Source organism: Musca domestica, unplaced genomic scaffold (genome assembly GCF_030504385.1).
Source record: "Musca domestica strain aabys unplaced genomic scaffold, Musca_domestica.polishedcontigs.V.1.1 29, whole genome shotgun sequence".
Taxonomy (NCBI): Eukaryota; Metazoa; Arthropoda; class Insecta; order Diptera; family Muscidae; genus Musca; species Musca domestica.
Window position 1 is genome coordinate 810,858 of NW_026712296.1, and position 19,492 is coordinate 830,349.

At 36.9% G+C, this 19,492-nt stretch overlaps 4 protein-coding genes across 5 annotated transcripts; 2 read left to right on the forward strand and 2 right to left on the reverse strand.

Moving 5' to 3' along the window:
• Window positions 1–352: 352 nt before the first annotated feature.
• Window positions 353–6,122, forward strand: LOC101887579 (cuticle protein-like). 2 transcript variants are annotated; one of them, XM_059124431.1, is made up of 3 exons: window positions 353–364; window positions 431–517; window positions 5,717–6,122. In XM_059124431.1, the coding sequence occupies exons 1-3, from the start codon at window positions 353–355 to the stop codon at window positions 6,041–6,043; spliced, it is 426 nt and encodes a 141-aa protein (XP_058980414.1). In that variant the 3' UTR covers window positions 6,044–6,122. The 2 variants fall into 2 exon arrangements, with proteins under 2 accessions (XP_058980414.1, XP_005184619.1); XM_005184562.4 differs by lacking the exons at window positions 353–364; window positions 431–517 and adding an exon at window positions 5,602–5,613 and having other exon boundaries at window positions 5,675–6,122.
• On the reverse strand, window positions 4,403–4,868 carry LOC101887403 (larval cuticle protein F1). The gene is made up of 2 exons (XM_020037113.2): window positions 4,857–4,868; window positions 4,403–4,795 (listed from the first exon to the last, which is right to left on the reverse strand). Exons 1-2 carry the CDS (start codon window positions 4,866–4,868, stop codon window positions 4,403–4,405), a joined length of 405 nt encoding a protein of 134 aa, XP_019892672.2.
• Window positions 6,123–7,923: 1,801 nt separating the features above from the next.
• On the reverse strand, window positions 7,924–8,439 carry LOC101887743 (larval cuticle protein F1-like). Its single transcript, XM_005184563.3, has 2 exons — window positions 8,428–8,439; window positions 7,924–8,366 (listed from the first exon to the last, which is right to left on the reverse strand). The coding sequence occupies exons 1-2, from the start codon at window positions 8,437–8,439 to the stop codon at window positions 7,974–7,976; spliced, it is 405 nt and encodes a 134-aa protein (XP_005184620.1). The 3' UTR covers window positions 7,924–7,973.
• A 3,322-nt stretch (window positions 8,440–11,761) lies between these two features.
• LOC101887906 (cuticle protein 16.5-like) lies at window positions 11,762–12,377 on the forward strand. The gene is made up of 2 exons (XM_005184564.4): window positions 11,762–11,897; window positions 11,959–12,377. Exons 1-2 carry the CDS (start codon window positions 11,886–11,888, stop codon window positions 12,325–12,327), a joined length of 381 nt encoding a protein of 126 aa, XP_005184621.1. The 5' UTR covers window positions 11,762–11,885; the 3' UTR covers window positions 12,328–12,377.
• Window positions 12,378–19,492: the final 7,115 nt, after the last annotated feature.

The window sequence follows — 19,492 nt, forward strand, 5'->3', positions numbered from 1 at the left end:
CGAGTTTTTCTCGACATAACGCCTATTCGAATGCAACATTTAAATCCGAATTACAGTCTACCAACTAAGAAGACATATACGTTTTCAATAGCGTATATACTGTATACCACAAATTGTGTGATATGAATTTAAAGCTTCAAGTACGAAAATATCAAACTGTATTAAACGTATTTTATATGAACGTCATGATTGGTCAATGCACACACAGCAGAATAAAAAGTAAAACAATTTGCTAATAACGGCATTCATGCCGCCAACATTTCTTCAGTATAAAAGCTTAGCTAATTTCCAAATATGGCATCAGATATTCTTGTGTTCTCACAGCATTGACAACAATCCAAAATCTAGCAACATGTTCAAATTTGTAAGTTTTAAGATTTGCTAAATAGTCCTTGTTAAAATTTCTAACATATCTCCTTGAATTTTGTAGGTCGTTGTAATTTTCGCCATCATTGCTTGCGCCGCTGCCAAGCCCGGTTTAATTGGTGCTCCTTTGGCTTACACCGCCCCCGCTGCTGTTGTTGCTGCCGCCCCAGCTCCATTTGTCACTGCCACCAGCAGCCAATATGTTGCCCGTAACTACAATGGGATTGCCACCGCTCCAGTTGTTGCTCCCGTTGCCGCTCCTGTAGTAGCCAAGACTTTCGCCGCTCCAGTAGCCGCCGCTTATACTGCTCCCGTTGCTGCTGCCTACTCCGCCCCTGTTGTTGCCAAATACGCTGCCACCTATGCTGCTCCTTTCGCCTACTCTGCTTCTTTGACCTATGCTGCTGCTCCAGCTCCAGTTTTGTTGTAAAAACTTTCGAGTCTGCCTTAGTAACGATTAAGGAAATAAATCACTTATAACACCATTTAAATCATGATTGTTTAATTTTATTTACCCGCTTTGTTCTTACACCGACTTAACCGTTTGACTGTACATAGCACAAAAAAAAATCATCAGTCAATGAGATTCCTAACAAATTTTGGCCAGTCACAACTGCTTAGAAATCTACCCATTAAAACATTATTTTTACCAGGATATGTCACACGAATTGGAAAGCGAGACTTTTTCTAATAGAATTCAACATATAAGTTAGAAAAGAGTTTGTTCTACTTAAAATCCTATGACTTGATTTGAAACTAAGCAGTAGACCCTGGTTACGAACATTAAGGGTTGTTCAAAATTTCGAACCTACATCAAGAGCTCTTCTTAATTGGCTTAATTTACTGTTTTCTTGTCGATTCCAATTATATGGCCGGACACACATGCTCTATGCCAGGGCTATTCAGTTTTTAGTAATTATAAAAAAGGTTAATTTTAAAACTACGAACATTTGGTTTTGAATCTATTAGTAATGTAGAGGTGGTGGGTTTGGTGCCTGGACATAGTTCCCATTGCAATTATGGGGATTATGTCCGGGTATTTAAAAAAATAAAAACTGTACATATCCCCATGAGGAGTATGGTCGCTTACTGTGGCGATTATGCCAGAAAAAATTTCGACGATATTCCCCAGTAAGAAAACAAGGCTTAAGTTCAGTTTAGAGGTTATGCTCGGATTGGCCCGAAATGTTTATCATAGGTAGGTATTTTTTACCTGATTACGGTAAATCAATTTTTTCGTGGGGGAAATACCCGGGCACCTGGTTATTCGCCTCGAAAGTTCGGGTACAAAATCCGGTTTTTATCTGGTCTTACAAAACTTTATGTGTTGATATATCTTGTAGAAAAACGATGGATAGCGTAGCCGATGTTGGACTTACCCCAGAGGAGAAAATCTCAAGTCCCGGCCGAATTGCGGCTGCATAAAAAAAGCTATAAAGGTTAGATACAAATAAGTGAAACAAATCTCAATGTCATGATTTTTATCACTAATATCTTTGAAACCACAAGAGATATCAGTACAGCATTCAACACCATTTTAATAACCCATAATGGGGTCAATTTTTTGGGATTTTTTAAAAGACGTTCTGGTTCAAAGTTACTAATTATGCTGTAAATTGATCTGGAACCGGTTCAAACAACTCACTTGTTTGATAGGTATTTACATACGCTTTCAAATGATATATGTACAAATGGTTTTGTACATATCAATTTTTTAGAACCGAATAAAACCAGGATTAGTCTACCGGGTCGAATAACCGTGAAAATACTTGCCATAATCAGGTTAAAAATACCTAATTGGTATTTTTGTGTCCGCAATCGTTTTGCATGTCCTCTAATTTCTGGAAATTATAACCAATTTTTCATTATGGGAGTTATGACCAAAAAACCGCCATGGCCTACAGGAAGTTGGAGAATAGTAGTATATTTTCATACATTTGTTGGTAACAATCAAAAAGGAATCATATAGCTCGTTTTGAATGTCTTCTGAGTCCATCCGTTTATTCCTGTATTTGTGCAGGCAAAAGACATGTTACATTTAGACGAGCCATATGAACATTTTTGAAATGATCTATCCTCCAACTTAACAGGGCCACGTTGTGGGATATCTTTATTTGGTATTCTGATGGCTTCCCCCAAGAAAGTTTTGTATTTGAAATTTCTGATTAGTGACTAATTGACTTCCAAAAAATTTTTTGAGGTATGTCTTCATGTTGACTTTGTATATATCATGGTCGAACGAATCAAAAGTTCGGCCCGGCTGAACTTACTACTGTATTACTTGTCAGTACTTTAAATGAACAATTTGTTCAGTTTGACAAACATTTTTAATCAAAACTTCATTATATCTAAATCGTGCTAAATTTTCGGACTTTCAAGGTTTTTTACATTATTTGGGTTTTCCTTTTTTCGGGAAGAATAATAGGAAAATGCTTTCCTTCTAAAAGTCTTCAACTTCTTTCGTTTTATAGTTTACCGAGGAGAAAATTGGTAAACACATTGCAAAATGGACCCACATCCAATTATTATGTCCAAAACTATTTCAACGTCTCCATATGTATACTCCCAGAAACAAACAGAAAATTTCAGGATTTCAGCCCTATTATTTAAACCAATACCAAATTTAATAACATTTAGTTCGCATATCCAAAACAATCTACATCTCGCCAACAGCGATCCACAATTAGTACTTTTTGGACAATTATAGTACGTATTTCCAAAACCACCAGACCTTACCAACAAAGACCTCAACATCAAATTTGAGGATTCCAGCCATAACCCCCTACGAATACCAAATGTAGAACCATTTAGTACTTTTCATATAAATAAAGGAGGCATATCGAAACTTCAGCTAAATCTCAATCACAGATACAATTAGTAATCTAGTTTAAGGATTTCAGGAATTTAAGTTCTATTCCTTCACCCAATACCAAATATAGTACCAATTAGTACATTTCGTACAATTATTGTACACATTTCCAGAACCACCTCAATTTGTTCAGGCTACACATGAACAGCGACCCTAATACCAAATTTAAGATTTCAAGTACTATCTGTTCACCCAATATCGAATTGTTTTATATAGTACTATCTAGTACTTTTCGTGAACTTGTAGTACACATATCCAAAACCAGATCTTTATCACAAGCCTACAACCAATACAATTTCAATCAAAAATCAAAATTTCAATTTCATCCGTTTGCCAATCGTCTAAATCAAACTGTTCCAAACATAGTACGATAATATTAATTAATTATATTAATACTCAAACCTAAACCAACAACAGGGATTTCAATACCAACACTTCGAAATTCTAACCCTATCCGTTCACTCTTTAAGCCCTATCTATAATACCAAGTGGTATAATTTTAGAAGTTTAGTACCATTTTAGAACTTTTCGTAACTTTAAAGTTCGAATATATAAAAACCCTTTGGTACATCTTTCCTGTACTACATATTTCAATTCTATTTCATTCTGTTTGACCAATACAAAGTAATACATTTTCAGTTCTTCTCGTACACTTTTAGAACAAATTCCAAAGCCCAGTCTTTTCACACGCCTACGCACCAAGACCGACCCCCATACAACTTTTCTAGATTTTTGTCTTATCGTTGGGCATGTTGGTTTGCAGTACTAAAATGTTTCACAAACTCAATATACTGTTTTGTTGATGCATGTCAAACTCCAAGTAAAGAAGCTTTTGCTCCTTGAATTTTAAATTCTCTTTGAGTATATGAGAGATATGAAGAATTTAAGGTCGTAATGCTATCCGGTTATTCTGGAGGCTGAGGAGGGGATCACTCAGTTCAGGTATCACAGTTAAATACTATTCTGTTCAAAGTAGAAGTACTAAACTCTTGATGGAGGTTTATTGTTCCTCCGATGGGAACTTAAAAATGTCATTTACATTTTTCCTATTCTATCATAATAAAATATCGTTTCCTTGTTATTTATATTAATAAACTTTGTTTTTAAAAGATTTAAATAAGTCGTTTATTTCCTACGTATCTCAAATCGAAATAAGTTTCAAAGTTTTTACAACAAAACTGGAGCTGGAGCAGCAGCATAGGTCAAGGGGGCAGAGTATGCGAAAGGAGCAGCATAGGTGGCGGCGTATTTGGCAACAACAGGGGCAGAGTAGGCAGCGGCAACAGGGGCAGTGTAAGCAGCGGCAACTGGAGCAGCGAAAGTCTTGGCAACAAGGGGAGCAGCGAAAGCCTTGGCTACAACAGTGGCGGCAACGGGAGCAACAACTGGAGCGGTGGCAATGCCATTGTAGTTACGGGCAACATATTGGCTGCTGGTGGCAGTGACAAATGGGGCTGGGGCAGCAGCAACAACAGCAGCGGGAGCGGTGTAAGCTAAAGGAGCACCAACCAAACCAGGCTTGGCAGCGGCGCAGGCAATGACGGCGAAAATAACAACGGCCTGCAAAAGTACAAACTTTATATTAGTCTACTGTCTAGTTATTCGATATATCGAAACTTACAAATTTGAACATGTTGATTAGTTTTGGTTTCTTGTGTTTACTTTGGAAGTAATTGAGTGTCTGATACCAATTTTGGAATTGACCTAATCTTTTTATAGTTGAGAATTTAATATTATTTCAAACTGTTAATTTATTACTTTGTAAGCAAAAACACTCAGTATCGTACATAGAGTTAAGCATACGTTGGAATTTCGAGCAGAATTTCATTTAAATATGCATCTGCATTAAAATTCGAATCACAAACTGTGGAATTTTAAGTTTAGTTGTAGTTTAATTTACTTGTTTCACACCTAAAGCCGATTAAATATGTAATCATTTATTGACCTCTCACCCCCAAACGTATTACACGCTGGTGGAGTTTGATTTTTGAAATTCGGAATGGAGTTACAGATGGTCATACATACAGCGAATTACTTGTGAATTAATCATATGAATCATACTGTATTTCACAAACTGTGACAGGTACTATCAATAATTTACTACAACTAAATCTAAAATCCCACAGCTTGTGATTTGAATTTTAATGCAGATGCCTATTTTCGAAATTCCAATGTATGCTTAACTCTATGTACGACACTGATTGTTATTGTGTACAAACAAATAATAAACTAACAGTTTGAAACAAATATAGCAGTACTAATACAATATTAAATTCTCAACAATAAATAGATTAGGTCAATTCCGAGATTGGTATCAGACACTCATTTACTTCCAAAGTAAACACAAGCAACCAAAACTAATCAACATGTTCAAATTTGTAAGTTTCGATATAAAGAATAAATAGACAGGAGACTAATATAAATTTTGTACTTTTGCAGGCCGTTGTTATTTTCGCCATCATTGCCTGCGCTGCTGCCAAGCCTGGTTTGGTTGGTGCTCCTTTGGCCTACACCGCTCCCGCTGCTGTTGTTGCTGCTGCCCCAGCTCCATTTGTCACTGCCACCAGCAGCCAATACGTTGCCCGTAACTACAACGGCATTGCCACCGCTCCAGTTGTTGCTCCTGTTGCCGCCCCTGTTGTATCCAAGACATTCGCTGCTCCCCTTGTTGCCAAGACTTTCGCTGCTCCAGTTGCCGCTGCCTACTCTGCCCCTGTTGTTGCCAAATACGCCGCCACCTATGCTGCTCCTTTCGCATACTCTGCCCCCTTGACCTATGCTGCTGCTCCAGCTCCAGTTTTGTTGTAAAAACTTTGAGACTTCTTTCGATTTGCCATATGTAGGAAATAAACGACTTATTTAAATCTTATAAAAACAGAGTTTATTAATATAAATGACAAGGAAATAAGTTTTTATTATGATAGAACAAGGAAAATGTAGGTGACATTTTTAAGTTCTAATCGGAGGAACAAGAGTTTAATAATATACGACATAAATCCTAATTTGTACAGGGTTGCCCATATTCGACGGACCCATCTGGCAACGCCATAACTTTTGACAGAGATGTCACATCGCTTAATGACATACCGCGTTTGAAGCGTCAGTCCAAGCAGATTTTTACCATGAACCAATACACGCCACGCGAACGCTCTGAAATAGTTGAAATTTACAAGAAGTCAATTGTGAAAATTCAACGTGCTTTTAAAACATTAAAAAATGTGAGAAGTGCGCCAGCTAAGAACACCATTAAGCGTTTATACGAAAAATTTTCGACTGGTAAGGCTTATTCTAATCCGAAGGGGCCATATAAAAGTCGACCAAGGCGATCGGCAGAGAATATCGCTGCCGTACGAGCCAGAGTTGAGAGATCCCCAAGAACATCCCAAAAACGCCGTTCTCAGCAGTTGGGCATGGCTCGGTCCACTTTACAACGGATTATTCGCATTGATTTGCATTTGTTCCCGTACAAAATTCAATTGACGCAAAGAATGTTGCCTGCGGACAAGCCTCGTCGATTGGAATGGGCCCAAAGGTCCGTCGAATATGGGCAACCCTGTATAGTGTTTTTGGAAATACGTACTATAATTTTCCAAAAAGTACTAGTTGTGTTTCACTTTTGGTGAGATGGAGATTGTTTTGGATATGTGTACTAAATGTTACCAAGTTTGGTATTGGTTTAAGAGATAGGCCTGAAATCCTGACATTTTCTGTTGGTTTCCAGGGTTTACATATGGAGGCGTTGAAATAGTTTTGGACAGAATACTAGGATTAAGGTCAGTTGTGCAACGGGTTTACTAATTTTCTCCTCGGCAAACTTCAAAATGAAATATGTTGAACATTTTTTTTTGGCGAAAAGGAGAAACATTTCCCCAATATTCTTTCCAAAAAGGGAGAACTTGAAAAATATATAAAACCTTGAAATTCCGAAAATTTATTACGATTTAGATGAAGTTTTGATTACAATGTTGGTCAAACTGAACAAATTGTACATTGTACATATGTGTACTAACAAGTAAAAAAGTAGTAAGGTCAGCCGAGCCGCACTTTTGATTCGCTCTGCCATTTTATACACAAAGTAAAAATAAAGAACTAGATTAAAAAGTTTTTTGTAAGGCAATTAGTCATCCATCAGAAACTTCAAATACAAAATTTCAGACAAAATTTCGGACAATTTTGTTGTCTATACCATCAGAATACTAAATATAGGGCGATACCATTATATGGGAAATATCCCACAATGGGGACCTTTCATTAACTGTTTTGGTTAGGAACCGAATTCCAGATAATTCCCTTGAAAAATGTGGCGAAAGTAGTCGAAATGCTTTAAATAGGAGGATACCGTTATATGAGGACTCTATGAAAAAGTGGGCCGAAGGTGATCTAAGTTCAAACCCAAAACGTATATGTCAAAATTTTAGCACTCTATCTTAATTCAATCGGAAGATAGCGTGAATACAATAGGCGGACAGATATAGCTAAATCGGATTAGTTTGGTTGGTTGGTCTACTTCATCCCCTTAACATTTCACACAACAATAGGCATATATTCTGACAACAATTCAATGCAAAATTTGACTAATTGCTTACAAACAATATAAATGAATTTGCAATATCATAATATAACAATCTTTCCGTAGTAATGTATAGTTATCCACATTTATAACAAAACATTATTTTACTAGATTTAAATAAGTCGTTTATTTCCTACATATGGCAAATCGAAAGAAGTCTCAAAGTTTTTACAACAAAACTGGAGCTGGAGCAGCAGCATAGGTCAAGGGGGCAGAGTATGCGAAAGGAGCAGCATAGGTAGCGGCGTATTTGGCAACAACTGGGGCAGAGTAGGCAGCGGCAACTGGGGCAGCGTAAGCGGCGGCAACTGGGGCAGCGAAAGTCTTAGCAACAAGGGGAGCAGCAAAAGTTTGGGCTACAACAGGGGCGGCAACAGGAGCAACAACTGGAGCGGTGGCAATGCCATTGTAGTTACGGGCAACATATTGGCTGCTGGTAGCAGTGACAAATGGAGCTGGGGCAGCAGCTACAACAGCAGCGGGAGCGGTGTAGGCCAAAGGAGCACCAACCAAACCTGGCTTGGCAGCAGCGCAGGCAATGATGGAGAAAATAACAACGGCCTACAAAAGTACAAAATTTATATTAGTCTCCTGTCTAGTTATTCTTTATATCGAAACTTACAAATTTGAACATGTTGATTAGTTTTGGTTTCTTGTGTTTACTTTGGAAGTAAATGAGTGTCTGATACCAATTTCGGAATTGACCTAATCTATTTATAGTTCAGAATTTAATATTGAATAAGTACTGCTATGTTCACTTCAAACTGTTGATTTATTATTTTGTACACAGAAATTGAAATTTCGAGCAGAAATTAATTTAAATACGTATCTGCATTAATATTCAAATCACAAATTTCGGGGATTTCGGTCTAGTAGCAGTTCACAACATGTAGTAATGTCGTAGTTTGTCGTAGCTTATAACGACAGTGTAGTTTAACTCACACACATTCCATCACATGTATATGACCAACAGTAATCGCCATTCCGAATTTCAGAATATTGCACAAGTTCGATGAAACTTTATTCATATTCAATGATAAACGAAAATCGAAAAATGCTTACTTTTGGTACAAAAAATCTTCCTCTTTCTCTGTCTTTCTTTCTTTTTATCAACTTTCATAAAAATCGGCCACCACCACATCAAATTCCTAGAAACCAACAGAGAACACAATACCAAATTTGAGGATTCCAGTCCTATCCATTCATCCATTACCAAATTTAGTACCATGTAGGCATATATTAAACGCAGATACCATCAGTAATATAAATATCAAATTTCAGAATTTTATCTCTATTCAATTACCCAATAATTGTATTAAATAATTAAATAATTAATTTTATTTAATTAATTATACCCTCAGCCATATGGCTACAGAGGGTATACACAATTTGATAATTCAAAACGTGCCTAGTTGAAATAACTGTTTTAGACCATAGGTCTCTTTGGACCAAATCCGTTTCAGAACGTCCGCCTGTCTGTCTATCTGTGTGGCTGGTGCGCACGATAACTCTCGAAGGGAGTATCCGATTTGGTTCAAACTGGGTACATCGTAATATTTTTGTCAAACTTAGATCGAGTTTGGAGATGGGCAATATCGGACCACTCCTTCTGGTACCTCCCCCACAAATGGTCGAAATTTGCAAAAAACAAGTAAAAAAGTATCGGTCGGCTTTGCCGACAGATGTATACCCTCAGCCCTCTTCACCCTCTATGGAGTGGGTTTTTAAAGAATGGGTCAATATTGTCAATTTCGTATCGGACCTACATAAATATGATATAAATATTATTATAGCAGATGGATATAGCAATTGTAAAGAATCACTGAGTTGTTTCGCAATTTATGACAGATAAAAATATTGAAAAATGTGTCTCTTTGTGGGTGAGGTACCAGAAGGTGTTCGCAGATATATAGGATCATCTTCAAAACAGATCTGGTGTTAGCAAAAATAATTTGTATGTGTGAAATTTGAAAAGAGTTGAATCCTTATTTCGCTTTCTTTGAGCGTTATGTTTTTCAAAATTAGATTATTGCTTCCTTTCTGTGCAGAAAATATATATCTCAAATTTTCGACCATTTGTGGGGGAGGTACCATAAGATGTGGACCGATATACTTCATCTTAACACCAGAGCTTGGGTTAATATAAATATTGGGATGTGCGCCATTCGAAGACAATCGGACTCATACATCACATTTTATGAGAGTTGTAATTATTCAAAATTTTGACCATTTGTGGGGGAGGTACTTGAAGGAGTGAACCGATATTGTCCATTTTTACACCTAACGTAGAACTGATGCAAATATTAGGAGAGCAAAATCGGATTATCCTTTCTCTTTTTGTGCAAAAAATATATTTTTTGCAAATTTCGACCTTTTGTGGGGGAGGTACCAGAAGGAGTGGACCGATATATTCCATCTTAACATCAGATCTTGGGTTAATATAAATATTGGGATGTGTGAAATTTCAAGACAATCAGACTCTTACATCACATTTTATGAGAGTTGTGATTATTTAAAGTTTTGACCCTTTGTGGGGGAGGTACCAGAAGGAGTGGACCGATATTCTCCATTTTCGCACCAGACCTAGCAATGATGCAAATATTAGGATTTGCAAAGTAGCAGAATAATCGAATTATTCTTTCTCTTTCTGTGCAAAAAAAAAATATTTTTTTTTTGAAAATTTCGACCTTTTGTGGGGGAGGTACCAGAAGGAGTGGACCGATATTGCCCATCTCCAAACTTCAGATCTTGGGTTAATATAAATATTGGGATGTGTGAAATTTCAAGACAATCAGACTCTTACATCACATTTTATGAGAGTTGTAATTATTCAAAATTTTTACCATTTGTGGGGGAGGTACTTGATGGAGTGGGCCAATATTTTCCATTTTCACACCCGACCTCACACTGACGCAAATATTAAGATTTGCAAAGTTGGAGCAAAATCGGACTATAATTTCTCTTTCTGTGCAAAAATTAAATTTTTTGAAAATTTTGAACTTTTGTGGGGGAGGTACCAGAAGGAGTGGACCGATATTGCCCATCTCCGAACTCGATCTAAGTTTGACAAAAATATTACGATGTACCAAGTTTGGACCAAATTGGATACTCCCTTCGAGAGTTATCGTGCGCACCAGCCAGCCAGACAGACAGACAGACAGACAGACGGACGGACGGACGGACGGACGGACATCTCTAGATCGACTCCAAATGTTCTGAAACGGATTTGGTCCAAAGAGACCTAGGGTCTAAAACCGTTATTTCGACTAGGCACGTTTTGGCCGTATCAAATGATATATACCCTCTGTAGCCATATGGCTGAGGGTATAAAAAAAAAATATTTTCTGCACAGAAAGAAAAGAATAATCTAATGTTGCTCTAATTTTGCAAATCCTAATATTTGCGTCAGTTTTAAGTCTCGTGCCAAAATGGAAAATATTTGTCCACTCCATCAAATACCTCCCTCACAAATGGTCAAAATTTTTTATAATTATAGCTCTTAAAAATATGATGCAAAAGTCCGATTGTCTTCAAATTATACACAGCCTAATATTTTTATGACCCAAGATCTGGCAGTAAGACGGAATATATCGGTCCACTCCATCTGGTACCTCCCCCACAAACGCTCAAAATTTTGAAAATCAAAATTAAAATCACTGAATGCTGTGTCGTGGTATTTGGCGAAAGGTTAAAGTTAATATTCTGAAATTCGGAATGGCGATTACTGTTGGTCATATACATGTGATGGAATGTGTGTGAGTTAAACTACATTGTCGTTATAAGCCCATGAATCATATTAAATTTCATAAACTACGACATTACTACATGTTGTGAACTGCTACTAGACCGAAATCCCCGAAATTTGTGATTTGAATATTAATGCAGATACGTAGTTAATTGAATTTCTGCTCGAAATTTCAATTTCTGTGTACAAAATAATAAATCAACAGTTTGAAGTGAACATAGCAGTACTTATTCAATATTAAATTCTTAACTATAAATAGATTAGGTCAATTCCGAAATTGGTATCAGACACTCATTTACTTCCAAAGTAAACACAAGAAACCAAAACTAATCAACATGTTCAAATTTGTAAGTTCCGATATAAAGAATAACTAGACAGAAGACTAATATAAATTTTGTACTTTTGCAGGCCGTTGTTATTTTCGCCATCATTGCCTGCGCTGCTGCCAAGCCTGGTTTGGTTGGTGCTCCTTTGGCCTACACCGCTCCCGCTGCTGTTGTTGCTGCTGCCCCAGCTCCATTTGTCACTGCCACCAGCAGCCAATACGTTGCCCGTAACTACAATGGCATTGCCACAGCTCCACTTGTTGCTCCCGTTGCCGCCCCTGTTGTAGCCAAAACTTTTGCTGCTCCCCTTGTTGCCAAGACTTTCGCTGCCCCAGTTGCCGCTGCCTACTCTGCTCCAGTTGTTGCCAAATACGCCGCTACCTATGCTGCTCCTTTCGCATACTCTGCCCCCTTGACCTATGCTGCTGCTCCAGCTCCAGTTTTGTTGTAAAAACTTTGAGACTTCTTTCGATTTGCCATATGTAGGAAATAAACGACTTATTTAAATCTATTCAAAATAGTGTTTTGTTATAACTGTGGATCACAATACATTAATACGGAAAGATTGTTATATTATGATACGGCAAATTCATTTATATTGTTTGTAAGCAATTAGTCAAATTTTGCATTGAATTGTTGTCAGAATAGATGCCTATTGTTGTGTGAAATGTTAAGGGGATGAAGTGGACCAACCAACCAAACTAATCCGATTTAGCTATATCTGTCCGTCTATTGCATTCACACTATCTTTCGATTGAATTAATATAGAGTGCTAAAATTTGGACATATACGTTTTGGGTTTGAACTTAGATCACCTTCGGCCAACTTTTTCATAGAGTCCTCATATAACGGTATCCTCCTATTTAAAGCATTTCGACTACTTTCGCCACATTTTTCAACGGAATTATCTGGAATTCGGTTCCTAACCAAAACAGTTAATGAAAGGTCCCCATTGCGGGATATTTCCCATATAATGGTATCGCCCTATATTTAGTATTCTGATGGTATAGACAACAAAATTGTCCGAAATTTTGTCTGAAAATAATTTGTCTGAAATTTTGTATTTGAAGTTTCTGATGGGTGACTAATTGACTTACAAAAAACTTTTTAATTTAGGTCTTTATTTTGACTTTGTATATAAAATGGCAGATGGAACCTGGCTGACCTTGCTACTTTTTTACTTGTTAGCACACATATGTACAATGTACAATTTGTTCAGTTTGACCAACATTGTAATCAAAACTTCATCTAAATCGTAATAAATTTTCGGACTTTCAAGGTTTTATATATTTTCAAGTTCTCCCTTTTTGGAAAGAATATTGGATATTTCCAAAAAGGGAGGAAAAGGGAGAATATCTCCTTTTCGCCAAAAAAAAAATGTTCAACATATTTTATTTTGAAATTTATCGAGGAGAAAATTAGTGAACCCGTTGCACAATTGACCCAAATCCTAGTATTTTGTCCAAAACTATTTCAACGTCTCCATATGTTAACCCTACAAATCAGAGAAACTTTCAGGATTTCAGCCCTATCCCTTAAACCAATACCAAATTTGGTAACATTTAGTACACATATCCAAAACAATCTACATCTCACCAAAAGTGAGACACAACTAGTACTTTTTGGAAAATTATAGTACGTATTTCCAAAACCACCACCGGACCTTAACACCATGTACCAACAGAGACTTCAACATCAAATTTGAGGATTTCAGTCCTTTACCCTCTACCAATACCAAATTTAGTGCTGTTGACTATTTTTCGTATAGATGATTGACATATTTCCAATGCTCGGCCAAATCTCAATCCCAGGTACAAGCAGTAATCTAATTTGAAGATTCCAGGACTTTAAGGATTTCGGTTCTATTCTCTCACCCAACACCAAATATACATATACAATTATAGTACACATTTCCAAAACCACCTCTTGATCACAAATCTAATACCAATACAAATTAACAATTTGATCCATTTACGCAAAACCTAGCAGTTCCAAACATAGTACGATTATATTAATACACAAACATACCAACAACAGGGATTTCAATACCAAAACTTCGAAAACCTATAAACCTATCGATTTTGTTTCTGCAAACATTACATGAAAGGTGACGTCAATACCAAGGTTCATAGGTATGTGTATTGACAGAGACATTTTAGTGCATTCATTTCGAAATATAGATTTTGAAAATATTTCTGTCTGCGACTCCCATGCAAAACGGCTGAAGCAAGAAACGTAGGACTTTCATGTGGGTCAGTGTTGGTGTGTAGAGACGCTGGGTTTTTGAAATTCGATATTTTTTTGGACAATTGAACGAAAAAGTACTAAAAAGTTACAAATCTAATAACATTTGGAATTATATGAACATTTTGTACTAGGAGGCATTTGGAATAAGAATTATGTTTGGGAAGTAGAGCTGATATAAGAAGGAGGTTTTAAAAATGTGTCTTAAATTTAAGAACTGTACTGTTTGGTACAATTTTATTTTAGGTGAATGGAAGGAGCTGGAAATTTGGAATATTTGAATTGGGGTCACTGTTTGGTGAGTAGGTTCAAAATAAAAATATGGTTTTGGAAATGCGTACTACAAGTATATGAAAATTACTAAATTGTACTTTTATTACATTTCGGTGAACGGTTAGTGCTTGAGATCTCTAAATTCTGTATTTTGGTTGACCTTAGTGTGTATGATTGACATTTGGAGATATTTTAGGAAATGTGTACTAAAAAAGTACAAAAAGTACTAAATGGTAGATGTTTCCCTTGAAATAGGAAAATTTAGGGTGTATCTTTTAATGGGCGCTAATCCGAAACATTGATATACATTGACAATTTTCTGCGAAGATGTTTTCTACCCCCTTAGAAACCAAGATACCAAATAAGGGCCAAGTCAATTGAAAACCTAGCCATGACCCCCATGGAACAGCTGAAATCCTGGGGATACCCCCATATGAGGGTTTTACAAAAACGTGGGCCTATATTGATAATTTTTGATAAGAACGTTTTCTTCTTACTCAGAACTTAATTAAACAAAATTTGCCGAAAATAATATGAACAAGTAAAAAGGTAGCTCAGTTCGTCCAAGGCCGAATTTTTAAAACCTTCCACCATTTGGAACGAATTAGGAAGTGTTCAAAAAAAAACTCCTGTTAAAATCTTAAAAATACCGAATATAATGACTTACCGTTATATTTAGGTCTATACGCAGACGAAGACCTGTACATGCATAGGTCCATAGGTTATAGCATCCATTGGGATCATCAAATTAAAATCAAATTATCAAAATCTGAATATGGGGGCTATATCAAAACATGGACATTATAGCTCATGTTCAATACCAAAAGTCCTGCAGACCAATCATACATTTGAGTCAAATCTTATCAAACTACGGACGGATATCGTTAAATCAACATAGAATTCTATGCTAATCAAGAACACGTATACTGTGTGGAGACTAAAATGTATATTTCAGGTATGCTATGGGTATAAAAAAGGGTATACAAATATGGCTAAAATATAAAAAATTGAAATCTGGGTATACTCTTATATGGGAGCTATACCAAAACGTAGACCGACATCGGAAATGGCATCAAATTTTAGAATAAGTTTAGATTTGTTCCAATTGGTCACCTTTGGCACGAATTATGGGCTTCAAATGGCCAATGAAACCGTCACACGCTGCCCGGATGTTGCTCTGCGGTATTTTGGCCCATTTCCGACGAAGCGCTTGCTTGAGGTGATCGACACTTTGGTAATTTTAAGTTCCAACCTTCCTTTCCAAAATACTCCAGATACAATAGTCCAACGGATTGGTATCCGGAGATTTTGGTGGCCATTGTGCACTGCAACTAAAGCGAGGAACCTCATTTTGTAAACATTCTTGGGGGGCGCGTGCTGAGTGCGATGGTGCTGAGTCCTGTTGGAATGTCCAAGGTCTGCGGCCAATTGTTTGCATGTTCAAGGCCTTAATACGCCCTTCTGATGCCACGGTCGATTAATACGAGCGGATAGCGACCATCGGCTGTTATGGCGGCCCACACCATCATCATGGCCGGCGCTTGAGTTCTTGTGGCCAACCGAAGGTGCATATTTTCAGCTGACCTCTTCTCCAAGTAAACTCGATCATTTTGTTTGTTTACAAACTGCTGGACAACGAATGTTTTCTCATCGGAGAATAACAAATTCGCCAGTTCACCACTTTCGCCCAAGCGAAGCAACTCTTTTGAGTCCATTTTCTTTCTGTTGCGATGTAAGTTCTTGAAGTTTTTGGAATTTCAACGGCTTTACCCCGAGCTCATTTTTTAATATTTGCCAAATGAATATTGCGATATGTTTAGCTCACGAACCATTTTTCGGCCACTGCGACGCGGGTTTCGATCAGGTCGCTTCTTTACTTTCTGCTGATGTTGCTGTTTTCTTCCGTCCACTTCCTTGACGTAGAGCTACGCTACCAGTACCACGGTAACGAGTGATGGTACGTGGCACAAAACATTTATTCACATTTAAATGCTGGAGTGATCTAACGATAGCCACTTGTTGTTTTTCAGCCAAATATAAAGAAATCACGCTTGAATTCCATCACGAATAATTTTTTTTCTGGAAAATTCTCACCAAAATGCTTTTGTAAATAATCACTGAAATAATTTTAACAACTGTCGGACGAGTGACTTATAAATGACAGCAGTCTGAAGTTGGTTGCAGTTTTTTCATCTCACCCTGTATACATATGATGGACCCTAAAAAGATTTGGCATGTGAACTGTTTGGGATTTTGATCTACTTACCGAAAACTATCACATTCACTGGAATTTTCCACAAAATTAGTGGTTCATTGTACCCGCTGTCCTAAACTCTAACTTTATGCGAGATTTCGTGTCCTTTAGTTTCTATTTGTGACATTTATAACGGCTGCAAAATCAGGAAAATGTTAGTTGTTGGTCCATTTCAACCCCCTAATATATTTCGGACATCTTTAAAAACAATAGGCCCTAGCCCTTCTGAGCCCAACCCTACCCCTGTGAAAATTTTCGTGAGGATCGGACGATAATTGCAATACTTATATAATATCCCCAACCTGTGTTGTAAGGTGAAATAATATTACAAAATATTATAAGTCAAATTGAAAAAATCGCATGCGATAAAAAATATGGAAAAATAAAAATATGTCACAAAATACTACAAAATCTATATTAACATCATTACTGGCATATTTTTTTGCGATTTTTTTAGATTTTATACTTTTATGTCAAGAGGGCATTCTGGATTGACAAAATTCGTCAAAATCGGTCCAGCCATTCTTAAGATATAAGCATTCTAACTAACATCCCCCTTCCTTTGTATATACACATTGTATATATTTCGCTATATAACCGATATATTTACTATCGGCATCTACATAACCGTCAGAATTGACCTTTTCTTATATTTGTGATTTCGCCGGGATTAAAAATATTCGCGGTTTAATGGAAAATTTGACTTTTATTTAACACAAATGTTGTGGCCTATTTCACCCACTAAATATTACCCGACGACAATCAAAATTGGAAGGCTTCTGCCCAGCCCTAAGCTCTAGCCCCATGCTAACTTCCGCTTTGATTGGTCTATAATTGCGATCATCTCCAAAACAATAGGGTTCTATTCTGGTCCAAGCCCGACCTACATTCTAAATTTCGTGAAGATCGGGCCATAATTTCGACCTGTAGAGTGATTACAAATTAACATGGACAGACGGACGGAGGGACATACATAGCTAGATCGACTCAGCTCGGCGAGTCCCCTATGTGGGAAACCAATATTTCGAGGTGTTACATAATTTTTGGCCCAATCAAACTTATAATTCCCCCAACACATAGTGTTGAAGGGTATAAAAATATGCATTAAACACGAAGACTATAGTTATTCACATAATCTAAAATACAATCATAAGGAAAATGTTGACCCTAGCCATCAGATTACAGGTAATAATGAATGGTCTCAAAAACAATCTTATTCCTGCAAGCATTTATACGATCTGAATATAAAAAAACTTATCAAATCACATCCAAATTATTTTAATGTAGACTATCGCTACACTCATGTAAATTCCTCAACGGAATTCATAAAAATCCCCTATTTTCCCTTAAATGTGACATTTGGAGCACTAATTGTTCACACTTCCAAAACGTTGACAACGAATTCCATAAAAAGTGATTTATAGCACAAACCCAAAAAAACGCAGTACCCAAATTTAATAACAACTATTTTAAAACATGGCACGTTAACAACTTCAAGTGTTCGCCAACAACAGACAGACCAACCGATCGACAGACAAAATAAAACAAAAACGAATCTAAAATGAATAATAACCAATTAATGGCAAGCAAAGCCAGAAGTAGCCACTGGTGTGACGCTGCTGCCGTCTGTCTGTCAACGACTGACCAACAAATGACGCTGTATTTGGCTTGGATTTGTACAGTAGCCAATGCCGTCCGGCAAGAACGTGACACACGTACTAGGACGGGAGTTTCTTTGGCGGGATGGTTCGATGGATGGTTTGTTTATTTTGGTTTTTATGTAGGTTGTGGTGTCTTCAGATTGTGAGTGCCACAGTGGACAATTGAAATGAAAATCATGCCAAGGTTATGTAAGCTAATAAAATGCACAAGAATAAGGAGGTAAATAGAATAAAAAGTGTTTAAATTAGAAGGGAGGAATAATTTCGAATGTTTAACAGGTAAATGTATAGGAGATAATTTTTTTGCTGTTTGTAAATTAATTTATTGATTTTAATACGAAATTGCAAGCTACCCGTGTTGGAATATGACACTATGAATATATTATATAGGTTGGCGAATTAACTTCGGAGCTACTCGGAAATTCAATATATAAATTGATAAGTTGTAATTAATGATCGGATATAAAATATTTACGACAATTCGTCTCTCATCGGTAATAAAGGACGATTTTTGGCAACACCTGTTTAAAAAGCTCATGCACGTTTCATGTTTTGTATAACTGTCAAATATCTTCAGATTGTAAGTATTGGAAATTGTGACCCTTTGTGGGTGAGGTACCAAAAGTGGTTGGCAGATATCTACCACCTTTACAACAGATCTGGCGTAAGCAAAAACATTTGGATGTCTGAAGTTTGAAGGGAGTTGGATGCTTGTTTTTCAAAATACTTGAACCCTATGTCGGGGAGGTTTCAGAAGAAATGGTCCGATCTGTACCATCTTTATAAAAGATCTTGTGTTTATGGAAATATTGACATGTGTAAAGTCTAAATGGAATCGGATGTTACTTTCGCGTTTTATGAGTTTCATAGATATTCAAAATTTGGACCCTTTGAGGGGGTGGTACCAGAAGGAGTGGACCGATATATCCCATTTTTACACTATACCTTGGGTTAATAAAAATATTGTGATGTGTGTAATTTGAAGAGAACCGGATGCTTATTTCGGATTTTATAATCGTTTTGTTTATTCAAAACTTTGACCCTTTGTGCGGGAGGTACCAGAAGGAATGGTTTGATCTCCACCATCTTTAAACAGATCTTGTGTTTATGGAAATATTGAGATGTGTAAGGTCTGAATGCAATCGAATGTTAATTTCTTGTTTTATGAGCTTCATGGATATTCA

What these genes read in the sequence shown, in the direction of transcription:
- LOC101887579 (XM_059124431.1), top strand. An exon ending in CTTACACCGCCCCCGCTGCT is followed by an intron (nt 518 to 5,716) that starts GTTGTTGCTGCC and finishes GCTGCTGCCAAG; the next exon opens with CCTGGTTTGGTTGGTGCTCC.